This window comes from Panthera leo, chromosome E2 (genome assembly GCF_018350215.1).
Source record: "Panthera leo isolate Ple1 chromosome E2, P.leo_Ple1_pat1.1, whole genome shotgun sequence".
NCBI classification, from domain to species: domain Eukaryota; kingdom Metazoa; phylum Chordata; class Mammalia; order Carnivora; family Felidae; genus Panthera; species Panthera leo.
The window spans coordinates 13,099,355-13,114,024 of NC_056693.1; the positions used below are offsets into that span (position 1 = coordinate 13,099,355).

The 14,670-nt window shown below is 60.3% G+C and overlaps 2 protein-coding genes across 13 annotated transcripts in view; one reads left to right on the top strand and one right to left on the bottom strand.

Moving 5' to 3' along the window:
• GRIK5 (glutamate ionotropic receptor kainate type subunit 5) overlaps window positions 1-8,495 on the bottom strand; it is a 58,093-nt gene extending 49,598 nt beyond the window's left edge. For 3 of the 7 annotated variants that reach the window (XM_042919320.1, XM_042919319.1, XM_042919318.1), the window contains exons 1-3: window positions 7,141-7,349; window positions 563-691; window positions 93-257 (exon numbers count right to left, since the gene is read on the bottom strand). In XM_042919320.1, the coding sequence (XP_042775254.1) occupies window positions 93-257; window positions 563-691; window positions 7,141-7,192 (346 nt within the window). In that variant the 5' untranslated portion in view covers window positions 7,193-7,349. The other 4 variants (XM_042919322.1, XM_042919323.1, XM_042919321.1 and 1 more) reach the window with 4 other exon arrangements.
• A 264-nt stretch (window positions 8,496-8,759) lies between these two features.
• Window positions 8,760-14,276, top strand: ZNF574 (zinc finger protein 574). Of its 6 annotated transcripts, none has more exons than XM_042919715.1 (2): window positions 8,760-8,905; window positions 11,302-14,276. In XM_042919715.1, the coding sequence occupies exon 2, from the start codon at window positions 11,322-11,324 to the stop codon at window positions 14,010-14,012; it is 2,691 nt and encodes an 896-aa protein (XP_042775649.1). In that variant the 5' UTR covers window positions 8,760-8,905; window positions 11,302-11,321; the 3' UTR covers window positions 14,013-14,276. The 6 variants fall into 6 exon arrangements, with proteins under 6 accessions (XP_042775649.1, XP_042775644.1, XP_042775645.1 ...); XM_042919710.1 differs by lacking the exon at window positions 8,760-8,905 and adding an exon at window positions 9,183-11,069; XM_042919711.1 differs by lacking the exon at window positions 8,760-8,905 and adding an exon at window positions 9,183-11,007.
• The last annotated feature ends 394 nt before the right edge of the window (window positions 14,277-14,670 follow it).

The window sequence follows — 14,670 nt, forward strand, 5'->3', positions numbered from 1 at the left end:
GCAAGCGAGCTGAGGAGGCCAGGAGCTGAGGGACAGACTGAGGGCTACCAGCCTGCCCTGCCTCACCCCACGCCCCCTGTGGCCCTGCTCACTGGTGTCCGTGGTCTCGTACTGGCTGTCCCGCTGAAGCTCAAAGATGTCTACTTCCACCCGGGCCTTGGCTGGGACTTCGATGATCCCGTTGATCTGCTCCCGGGCCAGAGCCAGGGCCAGACGTTCGCCGCGGCCACACACTGTCTGGTCGTCCAGGATTGCAGCTGAGGGGACACGGGGGTTGGGGACCAGACTCCTGGGTCCTGAGAAAGGAGAGGCTGGGGTCCTGGACTCCTGGGCTCTAAGGTAGGGGTGGGGATGCTGACATGGGTCTAGACTCCTGAATCTAAGGTTGGACACAGCTGGAGGTCTGGACTGCTGGGTCCGGGCGGGGGGAGAAGGAGCTGGGGGCTGCTGTTCCCTGTTGCTGAGGAAAGCTGAGACCTGAAGCCCAGATTCCCGGGTCCTGAGGGATGGGCAGGCTTGGGAGGGTCTCTGCAGAGGCGGGGCAGGGGCTGTAGGGCCTCACCCATGCGCAGTGATGAGAGCACCTGGCAGCTGGGGCTGGCGAAGGCAACAATCAGCAGCAGCAGCAGCTCAGCCGGCATCTTCCTCCCCTCCTCATGGGGACGCAGCTGCCGCGGCCCCCACTCGCCACCTGCAGGGAGCCCCCCACCCATGGGGAGATTGCTGAGGTGGGGGCCTCAGAGCCCTTTGGAGGACTGCTAGATGGGGTGGTGACCGGAGACCCCGGGACATTGTGAGCGAGCGCTGAAAGGCCCTGCCCTTGTCAGAAGCTGACAACACCAAAGGCATTGATACGAAGGAGGCTCAGGCTCTGAGGAGCACTACCGGGGAGGAGCTCACGGCACTGAGTGGGACAGGCATGGCTAGAGGACATTCACAGCTACCAAAACGGGAGGGATCTCAAGTAAGAGCAAATTCCAGGGACCATCCCCACCCCAGTAGGAAACCAGGAAGTGCCACCCCCCACCCAGTCCCGCCCCTGTCTCTGGGCAGGCAGCGGTTACTAGGCAACAGAAACTGGCTGGAGAGGATGCGGTGGTTGCTAGGCAACCCCATCCCAGGCCTCACTTGCCACTTTCCTGACGTCCCTGGTTCCCACAATCCCGTGGGGAGAGTGGCCTGGACATCCGGGGTCTGGAGGGGAGAGTATCCGGGAGTTAAGGAAACTTGAGGAGAGAGGGAATGATGGAGAGAGACAGAGACACACGTGGAGACACACAGATGGAGACAGATGGATGGACCCGAGGCAGCTAAGGAGCTAAAAAAAAAAAAAAGAAAAGAAAAGAAAAGAAAAGAAAAAAAGTAAAGAAAGAGAAGACAGAAACGGAGACAGAAATAGGAAGAGAGGCTTAGAGAAAGAAAATACAAAGACACCCAGGAAAGGAGAAAGAGAAAAAACAGACAAAAATACAAGGGAACAAGAAGATAAGAAGACAGGGGGGACAGAGATGAAGAGGACAAAGGAGTTTCTGGGTAGGGAAGGACAGGACTAGGAGCAAGGAGGAAGGATGAGGCAGGAAGGCAGGGAGCCATGGAGACGGAGGAAGGTCAGGATGCGGAGAGGAGCATAGGGCAGGCAGCAGAGAGGGAAATCAAGGCATAAGAGAGACACAGAATAGAACAGGAAATACAGAGAATGGAGAGAGGACACAAGCCCACTTGAGATGCCACCAGAGAGAGCTGGAAGGGAAGAGTAAGGCAGGGAGTCTGCTGTCTGCCAAAGCAGGTGCCAGACTACAGCCCCCCACCCTGCTCAGGGGAGCTGAGGATTAGGGGGAGACAATGCATCTTTGCTTCCCAGAATGGCTCCAACCCCAGTGAGTTAGAGTTCTCCAGGTACCCCAGCCTTCTATGGGGCAACCCCCAGGCAGGGATGAGTTTGGCTGGATGCATGGCTTCTCCTGGCCGAGAGCCGTGCCCCAAGAGAAGGGGCGTTGGGCTTCCAGGAGAGAGCATTACTGTGAGGCCCAGAGTGCTGTGAGGTGAGCCTAGGGGTCTCGTTGCACCCCACCTGATCCCCATGGATGGAGGGCTTAAGGTAGTGAGATAGCAGAATGAAACCTGCCAGGGGAGGGTAGAGGCACAGTGCAAGATTTTGGACCATCCTTGTGGCCAGGAAAACCTAGGCCATGGCAGCAGGAGACCCAACAGTCTCTGCTCTGCCCCTGACTCCCACATGACCTTGAGCAGCTCCCTCTCCCAGGGCCTCTGGGAAAGGCAGGCTGAGGGGTGGGAGGGCATCATGGACAGGCTGGGGGCTGCAGATGGTAATCCGGATCTACAGTGAAGACTTCAAGGGTGGAGGAGCAAGGGAAGTTGGGGGACCAGGAAGAACTCTCAGGGGGAGGATTGTGGAGGGCGGGGCTTGGAGAGAGGCAAGAGTTGAAGGGGGGTCATCCCGAGACATCAGGGGCTTCTGGGGACAAACCAGGGAACAGAGACTAGAGGACAGGGAAGACGGAGGGAGAGACAGGGACCAGAGGGCAGGGTCCCACAGGTGGCAGACATGGGTGGGAGCAGAAACACAGAGTGCAGGGCCAGGGTCTGGGACAGCACATGGACAAAGACATACAGGAAGGCCCAGATAGAAAGACAGACGGACCAAAAAGAGGTCCCTGGGGCTAAATGAGAGAGAAGGACCCACACAGGTCGCCTAGAAGTGAGACACCAAAGGAAACGGAGACAAGACAGAGAGCGCGAGGTAGCAGAGGCAGGGAATCAGGCAGGCCTGAGCCCCAGAGGCCCAGACACTTAGGCAAAGCCAAATAAAGGTGGAAGCATAGCAGCCAACCAGGCAGAAGGAGCCGAGTGAGGGGCCCTGCCAGGAGAGGCAGACAGACAGGAAGGCAAGACATCACCAAGGTGAGAAGGCAAATCGGTGAGACAAGTGGGGTGAGGGAGAGGGCAAAAACACAAGAACACAACAGGTGCAAAGACTGCAGGAAGGGGAAAGATCCGCAAAACTCTGCAAAGGAAGAGAGCTAGTTGGAAAGAGAGCCGGAGAAAATGTATGCAGGAGCCACACAGCAGATCTCGAGAAGAGGGAGGGGCGAGTGGGGCAGACACACACTAGAAGGGGCAGTGAGGGCCAGGGAGGGAAATGGAGGCAGGGAGGAAGAGTGAGGGGCACAGGCAGGGACAGGGTGAGTGCCCACATAAGGGGGCCAGTCCACACAGAGATGCACCCACCAGGGTGTCTTGAGGAGGTGGTCAATCCCTGAGCCCACAAGCCCCGAGGCATGGGGAGGGATGAGGACAAAAAGGCCAGGCCAGGACGTAGAAGTGAGCAGAGGATGGGGGGTGAGTGAGACCACCAAGGAAAAGACAAAGTAGACCACGCAGTGGCTGCGGCTGAGGAGAAAGGAGCCGGACCCAGAGTGGATCTGGGGGAGGAAAGCAGAAAAGTGAACAGGAAGACAGGCTCCAAGTGCAGGGGCAGAGGAGGACAGGGGAGCAGGGGCACAGGCAGAGCAAAGAGTGGATGGAGAGAAGTGGATAGAGGGCCAAACCTGTGGGTGCTTCCAAAAGAGCCAGACGAGATGCAGGGGAGTTTTGAAAAAGGGAGAGAGGGGGAGGGAGAGAGAGAGAGAGAGAGAGAATCAACAGAGACACAACAAGAAAGAGTTAGGCTAACAGCAAAGGAGAGAGAAGTTGGACAGAGTCAGAGAGAGGCCTGAGAGACACACGAAATGGAGATTGAAAAAAAAGGAAAGACATTTCCAGGAGACGGACAGCGGATGGGACAGGGATGGCAGGCAGAAAGGATGAGGAAAGAAGAGAGGCGGAAACAGAGGGAGAACAGAGCCGGTCACCGGTCGCCGTGGGACCACGGCTGGAGAAAGCAGGGGCGGAGACTGGCCAGGAGTCCCAGAGAAGGAGTGAGCCCGCAAGTAAGAGCCAGGCAGCCCCTCAGGACCCCAGGGGCTGGGGACAAGGCTGAGCTGTTGCACCCAGAAGAAGGGTGAAGAGAGGCTGAGGTGAACAGAGGTTGGGAGACGGGGGAGGCACAGGGCAGGCCCCTGCTCGTGGAGGGGGGCAAGGGGAGGTGGGGGCCCCACCAGACGGTGGTGAGCCCAGCCTTCCAGGACCCAGGCTGGCCCAAGCCCAACCCCCGCCCTGCAGACACTCACGGATCCTGGTGGGACGGAGGGCTGGGCTCCCTCGAGGCCCGAGAAAGACAACGGGGAGATGCTCTGGCGCTGGGTGGTGGTGTGGCCGGGGGCGGGGGGGAGAGGGCAGTCCACGGGGCCCCCTCCCCCGCCTCCGGCAGTGGCCCCCAACTAATCCAAAACAGGGGCTCCCCGGAGCGGGGAGGAAGGACAGGTGGAAGAGGAGAAGGCGGGCCAGGGAAGGGAGGAAGGGGAAAGGAGAAAATGGAGGAGAGAAGGGGAGAGAGGAGAGGGAGAAGGAGCAAATGGAGGGGAAGGAGGGAGGAAAGGAGGAGAGGAAGGTGAAAACGGAAGGGAGGGGGGCACAGGCAAAGCCGGGGGAGGGGGAAGCCGGCCCAGGAAAGGGCCCCCGCCCCCTCCCCTAGCCGGGCCGGCCTGGGGGGGCCACGGGGGGCGAGGACTGGCTGGAGACAAGGAAGCCGGCCATCAGGAGGAGTGGGGGAGGGGAGGGCTTGATTGGGGGGAGGGGGCCACCCCTTCCCCCCTCCCCCCTGGAGCCTTGGCCCTGCCCTGGATGAGGCAAGGGCCTGGAGTCCTCAAGCCCTCAGCCCCCACGGGAAAAGCATGCTAGGGGTGGAGAGAAGCCGAGGGGTGGAGGGGCTGGGGAGGACGGGGTGTTGGGAGACCCGGAGAGCCGAGAAGGGGGCAGGCGGCGAGGTGGAGAGATGGGGAGGAGGGAGAGGAGGAGGGAGGGAAGGATGGAGAGGAGCAGGTGGAAGAGGAAGGCAGAGGAGGGTGGGGTGTCCCGGGGGCGCCCGGTGCAGGGCCTCAGTGGGAGGGCCTGGCCACGGACTCCTGGTCCCCTGCGAGGCGCAGCCGCCGGCTCTGGGTCCCCAGCTGGGCCTGCCTCCCTGCTGCCGGCCACCGCCGCCACCGCCACTGCTGCCACCGCCACTGCCGCCAACACTACCACCACCACCACCACCTCCGCCGCCGCCGCCGCCACCTCTCCTTCTCCCCTCCGAGGCCGCCGCCTGCCTGCCTGCCTGCCCGCCCGCCCGCCCGCCGCCCGCGCTGGGTCCTGGAGCGCGGGGCGGGGGGGGGGGGGGGGGGAGAGAGATGAGGGAGGGAGGGAGGGAGGGAGGGAGGCAGGGAGGAGGGCGGGCAGGAGGAAGGGAGGGCAGCAGGCGGAGAAAGAGGAGGGAAGGGAGTGGGGGGGGGAGGGGGAGATCGTATTGGTCGGGGCTGGGGGGCCTGCGAGGAGAATGCTGATGAGGGGAAGGCGCTGCATTGGATGGAGGGCCCACCCCTGGGCCACCCCCTCCACCACCATGCCACCGCCCTGCCCAGGAGCCCACGGAGATGAGAGGCAGGGAGACCTGAGGAGAAGGCCATGGAGCTGGGGGGAGAGGGCTACAGAGATGAAGGAAAATGCAGAGGAAAAGCAAGACAGCCATCAAAACTCACAGAGGTGGGCCAAGGTCCACAAACCCCACAAGGACAAGAACAGGGGAAAAGCCCAGATAAAAAAGAGAAAAGCCTATGGAGGCATGGGAGCAGACCAGAGACAGCGACGGACCTCAGAGATGAGGGCAGCTGGTGGACAGAGAGAGAGTCCCCCAGGAAGATGGACAGACGCCCATGAGAACAGAAAGCACTCCCTGGACATAGGGAGTGGTCCACGGGGACAGGAGAAGGCCACGGACAGGAGGAGAGGCCCGCAGAAATGGAAACAAGAATGCATATCATAGAGACAGGGAGACGGGCCAAGCAAAGTGGGAGAAGGTCACAGAAATGGGGATGGGTGGGCACAGATACCAGGAACCCGTAAACACAAGGACGTGTGGACACAAGAGGTCCCCTAAGGCGGGAGCAGCCAACTCCTGGAGACAAGGGAGAAGCCCCCAGAAGTAGAAATAGCCCCATGGAGGAGAAGGGATGGGGCGGCAAGTATGGGAATTCTCTATAATGCATAGAGACGTGATGCACCCAAGACATGAGCGGGTGGGGCGAAGAGGCCTTCCTTCTCTAGCTACCACTTGAGCAGAGAGGCAGTGGGAAAGGGCAAGGAACTGGAGGGCAGAGCTAGAAGTGGGAGACTCCCTTCCAGGGAGCCCACTGCAGCATCTCAGAGGGAGCTGAGCAGGACAGGGGGATGGAAGACAGAAGCAGTGACACAGATCTCGGAGTGGGGGTGGGTGGTGCACGGCTGGGTGGGGGGGTGAAATTTGGGGGGAAGGAACATGACAGTTGGCGCTGAAGGCTGAGCCCGTGACTCACCACCACCCCCAATGCTCGTGATGGGGAGGAGACACTGACACACTCACGTGCAGCCCCCCAGCACACGTGACCATATGCCTTTCTCTCACACACACACACACACACACACACACAGCACATGGCAACCCTTACACCAGCTGAGCATAGGAAACCCTCATCCCATATGGAGCATCCCTGACATACGTCTGACATATATACGGCATCCTGAAGGACCACCAACTTTGCATACACTTCCTCACCCTACGTGGACAACACCCATGGTCCCCCAACACCCACCCTCAGCTCCAGCTAAGCCTGAAAGCCCAGACTCATGCCAGCCTATAGGCCTTTGTTTATGCAGGGGCCCCCCAAAAAAGAATGCCTATCCTCTGTAAAATAAACCTACCCCAGAAATCTAGTCCCATGCCACCACCTGCACAAAGACTGACCCAGGGCTCAGCCTACTCTTGTATCATCAGAAGAGAAAGATCCTAGGCAACCCAGATAAACTGGAAAGTCCAAGCAGAAGGTCTGAGCAGAAAGGGGCCTGACACGCCAAGCTGGACCCTTGCATTTTCAGGCAGATAAGGGGGCTTTGGCAGGAAGTGAGAACCTGCCCAGGTGCACGGAGCCTATCAAAGCCTGAGTCTAACTTCCAGGTTCTCTGGCTCCCACCCCAGGGGATTTCACCCTGATGGCAAACGCAGATTACCAGCTTTGGAGCTCACACATTCCCACCAACTTCTTTCTTCTGCTTCTTGCATTCATCCATTCAACATGCCCCGCAGGACAGGACATCCACCTGCCAGGCAGTAGAGCCTGGGGCGGGAGGGGGGGGGTGGGGGGTACCAAGAGCATAGACCTCAGAGTCAACTCCTGGGTTGGAAACCTGGCTCTGTCTCCTCCAAAGGACAGGCAAGCTACTTAACTTTTCTGGGCTTCTTGAGGTCCTAATAAAAACAATTTCCACATAGCTTTTACTCTGTGCCCCACAACCATGAAGCAGGGGTTAGGGTCTTCATTTCACAGATGAGGAAACGGAGGCACAGGGGATTTAGCTTGTCCAAGACAACAGCTGGAAGTGGCAGGGTCAGGATTTCAATCCAGACAGCTTGGTATAATTATATTGGCTTGGTGTTAGGGATTTCAATTTAGTGGAAAGTTGGGACGGCCAGTTAGAAATCAACTGAAGGACACCACACAGGTGATGACTGAGATGTCACACCTCGGTCCTACTCAGTGCTTGGGAGTCCCTCGGTAGCTTTTAGCTTCAGGAAGGTAATGACCAACTCCTCGAGACTTAGTTTACTCCTCTGAGAAATGGGGTGTGGGGGGGAAGCAGTTAGTACAGGAATCTCTTGAAGCTCCTGTCCTTGGGTTGGTTCACAGGGTAGCTCTGGAACGTAACAGTGCGAGGCCAACGCCCTGAGGGCCAAAGGGGGAGAATAGTGATGGCCAGAACCCCTGGGTCAACGCAGAAGGAAGGCACCTTGGAAGGAAGCAGAGTCCGTCTCCTACAGGGTCACTTTCTGCAGGTTTTCATCCTAGTTGTCCTTCAGGTTTTCTCCCCCCACCCCGCCCACACTCCCCGTTTCTTAAATGAAACTGTCTTTGCTTTTCGCTTTTCCCCATTTCCTCCCCTCCCCTTCAGGTTTTCCTTGTTCCCTCAGATTCCCTCGCTCCTCGCTTCTCCTTTGACATCTCCCTTCCCCCCTTCCTCAAGAGTCCGCCGGCTTCTCTCCCCTTCCTTCTTGTTGCTTCCGTTCCTCTTTTTAATGAAGCGAGTCTGGAGCCTCAGTTTCCCTTTTTACTCCCTCCATGTGCTCGCTGCTGCAGTTTCCCCTCCCCATTTCGCGCTGACTGATGATGCTTCACTTTCTCCGTTCGCTCCGCCGCGGTTCCAGTGCCACAGCTCCCCCGCCCCAACCCTCTGGGTGTCGTGTGCCTCAATTTTTCCGACTTCCCTACTCGACCCCGACCCGACTCCAGCCCGGCGCCCCCAAGATGGCGCCCGCAGTCTCGCTCCGCCGCCTGACGTCACCGCGCGGCCCTCCCTTCTTCAGGCGTCAGGCGGAGTCGACGAGGAGCTGGAGGAGGCGCATCCTCCAGGGGGCTTAAGGGGGCGGGCACTATCAACCCCGGGGCTGGCCGGTGAGGGAACATCGCTAGAGGATTGGTTGGGCACTGCGAAGGATCCCGACGATCCATACTATTGGCCCAAGGCTCAGAGACGTGAGCGTCGATTGGTCGAACGGCAGGAGCCAGTCAGGCGCTGATTGGGCGCGTTCGGCCGTTCGCGGAGCGGCCGAGAAGGAAGGTAGGCGGGGCGTTGCTGAGGGCGATTGGGGGCGAGAGCGAGGCTGCGGAGCAGACGAGAGGCTACGGCGGGAGCTAGAGAGGGCGCAGCGCTAGGGTGGCCGCGCGAGGGGAGCTGCGGCCCGGGCCTGGGCCCGGGGCGTGCGAGACGGCGGAGGCGGGTGAGTGCGGCCGGGCGCGCGGAAAGCCGGCCTGGCTCCCCCTCCCCCCCTCCTGGCCTCCCCGTGCCACCCCGCCTGCGCACTGAGGGCCGGAGGGGACGCGCGCCGGGCGGGGAGGGCGGAGCGGTACCAACGGCCGGCCGGGCGCGCGGGCGGCGGGGCGGGGGCCGGGCCGGGGGCGGGGGTAGCGAAGGGGGCTAGAGTCGTGTGACGGTCCCAGTGAGGAGGGGCGAGGCTCGGGCGAGGGGCTGGGAGGGGCCTGGGTGGGAAGGGAGGCGTTTGGGCTGCCTCTAGGAGAGGCTCCGAGGCTCATCGGGGCCACGGTCTGGCCGTGGGCCGTCTAGGACCGGAGGGGGGTGGGGTGGAAGGTTAGAGGCGGCCTGGGTGTCCGGGGAGGGGGGTAGGGCGTGAGGAAAGAGGTAATGAAGTTAACATAAAGAGAAAACCTAGTTATGCTTGTAAGGAATCCGACCAGTGACAGGGATTTGGTGTGAAAATGGGTATCCTTGGAGGGGAGATTTAGAGTTGAGGGCGAGGTCCGAGTGTGGAGAATGGGGTTACGTTAACGTGAAAAGGAGTTAAACCAAAGGGGGGTGGATACCACTGGAATGGGCTGAGAGGAGTCTCTGTGCATAGGGTTATGTTATGTCAAAAGGGTGGGTGTCCCCAGGATAGGTTGAGTAGAGGTGATGTTTTGAAAAGTAGGGAATTCGGTCAGATGAAGAGTAGGAATTGGGTATGGGTGTGCTGAATGGGGGAGGGTCTTGGTATCTCTGGAATGAGAATGAGATGTTAGGTTGACAAGAAGTTGGGGGTCTGGGTATCCCCAGGGTAATAAGCTGGTGAGAGGGTTCTGGGTGTAAGGAAGAGGGGTTTGGCCATCCTCTGGGTTGGGGGCTGGAGGGATTCGTCATAATAGTAAGATAGGGTCTGAGTATTTCTAAAGGCGTTTGGGGTAGTAGGAAAAGTATGTGTGAAAGTTTTAAGGCTTTGTGGGGGGTAGTCTGGATATTCCTGGATTGGGTTAGAGTACGTGCTGGGATCTTTCTGCAAAGCAGAGAAACTAAGTTGTTAATGAAGAGGGGGTCTGATTATCGCTAGAGTGGGTTAGGGTGGGGTTTGGCCTTTTTGCAAAGAAGAGGGGCTTAGGTTGATACGAAGAGGGGATCTGGGCGTCCCTAGATGGGTTAGGGAGGGAGGGTGGGGTCTTTTTTGCAAATAAGAAAATACTAGGTTAATAATGCGAAAGGGGGTCTGGGTGTCCCTGGCGTGGGTTTGTAAGGAAGGGTTTAAGTTGATGTGAAGGTGGTATCTGGGCATCCCTGAGATGGGTTAGGGTGGGTCATTTTGTAAAGAAGAGGAGCTGAAGTTGACATGAAGAGGGGTGTGGGTATCCCCATAGTGGTTGGGGTGGTTGTGTATGAAGATGAGGCATTTAAGTCAATGTGAAGAGGGGATCTGGGTACCGGAGAGGACATAAGGATTGTAGGTGAGGTCTCAGCGTAAAGAAGAGGTAATTGCGGTGAAGAGTGTCTTGAATTAGGGTGGTGAGTAGAATCCAGGTGTGAAGAAAGGGTTAGGTGTTTTTGAAATGGGGCTGGGTAATCTGGATAGGGGGTTGGGTTGTAGGAGGGGGCTTTGGTATATAGAGAGAAATTTGGAGTCGGGGATCTGGGTATCATGGGGAGTGGTGAAGGGGGAAAAAGTGTAAAATGCGATGGGTTAGGCCAACATGAGACAAGTTGATTGAGGGAAGGGAGAGTTTGAGGAGTCTGGGCACCAGAGGGAGAGACCGTGTATACTAGAGGTTGGGGGTAAAGGAGAGGGACTGTACCCTGTGAAGGCTCTGAAAGTGGCGGGCCCCTGTGGCAGTCCTCTGGGTGTAAATAGAAGTCAAGAACCTGGGGGAGGGAACAAAGGGGGAGTGAGGCTGGGAGAAGTGACAGCGGTCAGGGCCTGTGAGGACGCTCCCGGGCACCTGGGAGCGGGAATGGGGTAGCGAGTTGGTAAGAAGGAGAAGTCAGTGGAAGGAGGTTTGAGTGGAGAAGACACGGGCTCCTGTGTGATGTGCGTGGCTGTGGGCCAGCTGTGAGGCACGGGAGGTGAGGGGTTGGGCAGGTTATAAGGATCTGGTGGGTGGAGTTCGATGCGTGTTGGTTCAGAGGTGAGAAGGGTAGATTCTGGGAAGGGACCGCTGGGAGGTGTTGCGCTCGGTCTTGTGTGTGCAGGAGAGGAAGGATTGTTAGGTGGGGGGTGGGAGTGGAAAACGGAAACAAGTCCGAGGGTAAAGTACATCTAAGGTTTCGGTGGGTGACGAAGGGAAGGAATCGTCCCTGGGAAGGACTGAAGAAACTCTAGTTTAGCTGTGCTTCGTCTCCACCTCCCTCTCTTCACAGCCCAGGGCCTCACTGCCACCATGACTGAGGAGTCGGAGGAGACGGTCCTGTACATTGAGCACCGCTATGTCTGCTCTGAGTGCAACCAGCTGTATGGATCCCTGGAGGAGGTGCTCATGCACCAGAACTCCCATGTGCCTCAGCAGCACTTTGAGCTGGTGGGCGTGGCTGACCCTGGAGTCACTGTAGCCGCAGAGGCAGCTTCCGGCACGGGCCTCTATCAGACCCTGGTGCAGGAGAGCCAGTACCAGTGCCTAGAGTGCGGGCAGCTGCTGATGTCGCCCAGCCAGCTCCTGGAGCACCAGGAGCTGCACCTGAAGATGATGGCCCCCCAGGAGGCAGTGCCAGCCGAGCCACCACCCAAGGCACCTGCCCTGAGCTCTAGTACCATCCACTACGAGTGTGTGGATTGCAAGGCTCTCTTCGCCAGCCAGGAGCTCTGGCTGAACCACCGGCAGACGCACCTCCGGGGCACTCCCACCAAGCCTCCGGCCCCGGTTGTCCTGGGGTCCCCGGTTGTCCTGGGGCCCCCTGTGGGCCAGGCCCGCGTGGCTGTGGAGCACTCATACCGCAAGGCAGAAGAGGGTGGGGAGGGGGCCGCTGTCCCTTCTGCTGCTGCCACCACCGCTGAGGTGGTGACTGAGGTGGAGCTGCTCCTCTACAAATGCTCCGAGTGCTCCCAGCTCTTCCAGCTTCCGGCCGACTTCCTGGAACACCAGGCCACCCACTTCCCTGCTCCTGCCCCGGAGGCCGAGGAGCCTGCCTTGCAGCAGGACACCCTGACTCCGTCCCCTGCAGAGGCGCCCGCGTCTCAGCCTGATCCCCTGCCGTCCTCTGACCACAGTTACGAGCTGCGCAACGGTGAAGCCGTTGGGCGCGATCGCCGGGGGCGCAAGGCCCGCAGGAACAACAGCGGAGAGCCGGGCGGGACGGCCGCCCAGGAGCTCTTTTGCTCCGCCTGTGACCAGCTCTTTCTCTCCCCTCACCAGCTACAGCAGCACCTGCGGAGTCACCGGGAGGGCGTCTTTAAGTGCCCTCTGTGCAGTCGTGTGTTCCCCAGCCCTTCCAGTCTGGACCAGCACCTTGGAGACCACAGCAGTGAGTCTCACTTCCTGTGCGTGGACTGCGGCCTGGCCTTTGGCACCGAGGCCCTCCTCCTGGCCCACCGGCGAGCCCACACCCCGAATCCTCTGCATTCGTGTCCGTGCGGAAAGACGTTTGTCAACCTCACCAAGTTCCTGTATCATCGGCGTACGCACGGGGCGGGGGGTGTCCCTCTGCCCACAACACCAGTCCCGCCAGAGGAGCCTGTCGTTGGTTTCCCTGAGCCAGCCGCAGCAGAGACTGGAGACGCAGACGCCCCGGAGCCCCCTGTGACCGAAGAGAGCCCGGGAGGGCCCGCCGCCCCAGGCACCTACCGCTGCCTCCTGTGCAGCCGCGAATTTGGCAAGGCGTTGCAGCTGACCCGGCACCAGCGTTTCGTGCACCGGCTGGAGCGGCGACACAAGTGTGGCATCTGCGGCAAGATGTTCAAGAAGAAGTCTCACGTGCGGAACCACCTGCGCACGCACACGGGCGAGCGGCCCTTCCCCTGCCCGGACTGCTCCAAGCCCTTCAACTCGCCCGCCAACCTGGCACGCCACCGGCTCACGCACACGGGGGAGCGGCCCTACCGATGCGGGGACTGTGGCAAGGCTTTCACGCAGAGCTCCACCCTGAGGCAGCATCGCCTGGTGCACGCCCAGCACTTCCCCTACCGCTGCCAGGAGTGCGGGGTGCGTTTCCACCGCCCCTACCGCCTGCTCATGCACCGCTACCACCACACGGGCGAGTACCCCTACAAGTGTCGCGAGTGCCCCCGCTCCTTCTTACTGCGCCGGCTGCTGGAGGTGCACCAGCTCGTGGCCCATGCTGGGCGCCAGCCCCACCGCTGCCCGTCCTGCGGGGCCGCCTTCCCTTCCTCGCTGCGGCTCCGCGAGCACCGCTGCGCGGCTGCTGCCGCACAGGCCCCGCGGCGCTTCGAGTGCGGCACCTGCGGCAAGAAAGTGGGCTCGGCTGCCCGGTTGCAGGCGCACGAGGCGGCGCACGCGGCTGCCGGGCCCGGAGAGGTCCTGGCTAAGGAGCCCCCTGCCCCTCGGGCCCCTCGGGCCGCTCGCACGCCTGTGGCCGCCCCGACCGCCTTGGGGGGTGCGGCCCCCGCGGCCCCCGCGGCCCCGGCCCGACGCCGGGGCCTGGAGTGTAGCGAGTGTAAGAAGCTGTTCAGTACAGAGACGTCGTTGCAGGTACACCGGCGCATCCACACGGGCGAGCGGCCGTACCCGTGTCCGGACTGCGGCAAGGCCTTCCGCCAGAGCACCCACCTGAAGGACCACCGGCGCCTGCACACGGGCGAGCGGCCCTTTGCCTGCGAGGTGTGTGGCAAGGCCTTCGCCATCTCCATGCGCTTGGCAGAGCATCGCCGCATTCACACGGGCGAGCGGCCCTACTCGTGCCCAGACTGTGGCAAGAGCTACCGCTCCTTCTCCAACCTGTGGAAACACCGCAAGACCCACCAGCAGCAGCATCAGGCCGCCGTGCGCCAGCAGCTGGCAGAGGCGGAGGCCGCCGTGGGGCTGGCCGTCATGGAGACTGCGGCAGAGGCGCTGCCCCTGGTGGAGGCCATCGAGATCTACCCTCTGGCTGAGGCCGAGGGGGTCCAGATCAGCGGCTGACCCCGTCCCTTCTCCCCCTTCAACACCGCCATGTCCCGTTGCTGAAGAACCTCCTCCAGCATCCCCTCAAATCTGTAGATACCGTGCCCCTCTCTCCATCTCTCCCAACTGCCATGTAAGTTCTGTAACTGGATTTATTCTCTCTTGTGAGGGGGGTGCTCTGGGGTCCTTGATGTGCGTAAAGGTGCCCCCCCCCCCACCTTCCACCTTTTAGCACTGGTGGTCCCAAGATGGAACAGTCAATAAAGACTGAGTTGGACGTTTATGTGTTTCTGTCTGGCCCAGCTGTGTGGGGTGGGATTTGGGAGCCATGAGCCCAGGTTCTTGGGTCTGAGCTTTTATGGCTGTGTTCTCAGCACCTGGAACAGGGCCTGGCAAGTGGTAGGAGCTCAGTGGACATTTGCTGAGTGGAAAGAGGACGTGGAGTCCAAGGGTGTGGCTCAGGGAGCGGGGATATCACCCTGGTGCTCCAGGGGAAGAAGCGTAGCTGTCTTGCCACTAGAGGTCCCCACAGCCCCATAGAAAAGCCTGAAGCTGTTTCAGTTGGTGGCAGGAACATTGGGAAAGGTCTTCAGATTTCTTTTTGCCCCTTCTGCACCCCCATTCTTGGCCTGATGTGAGCCATCTCCCTCAAAGCCATCTGGTTGTCTCACTGGAT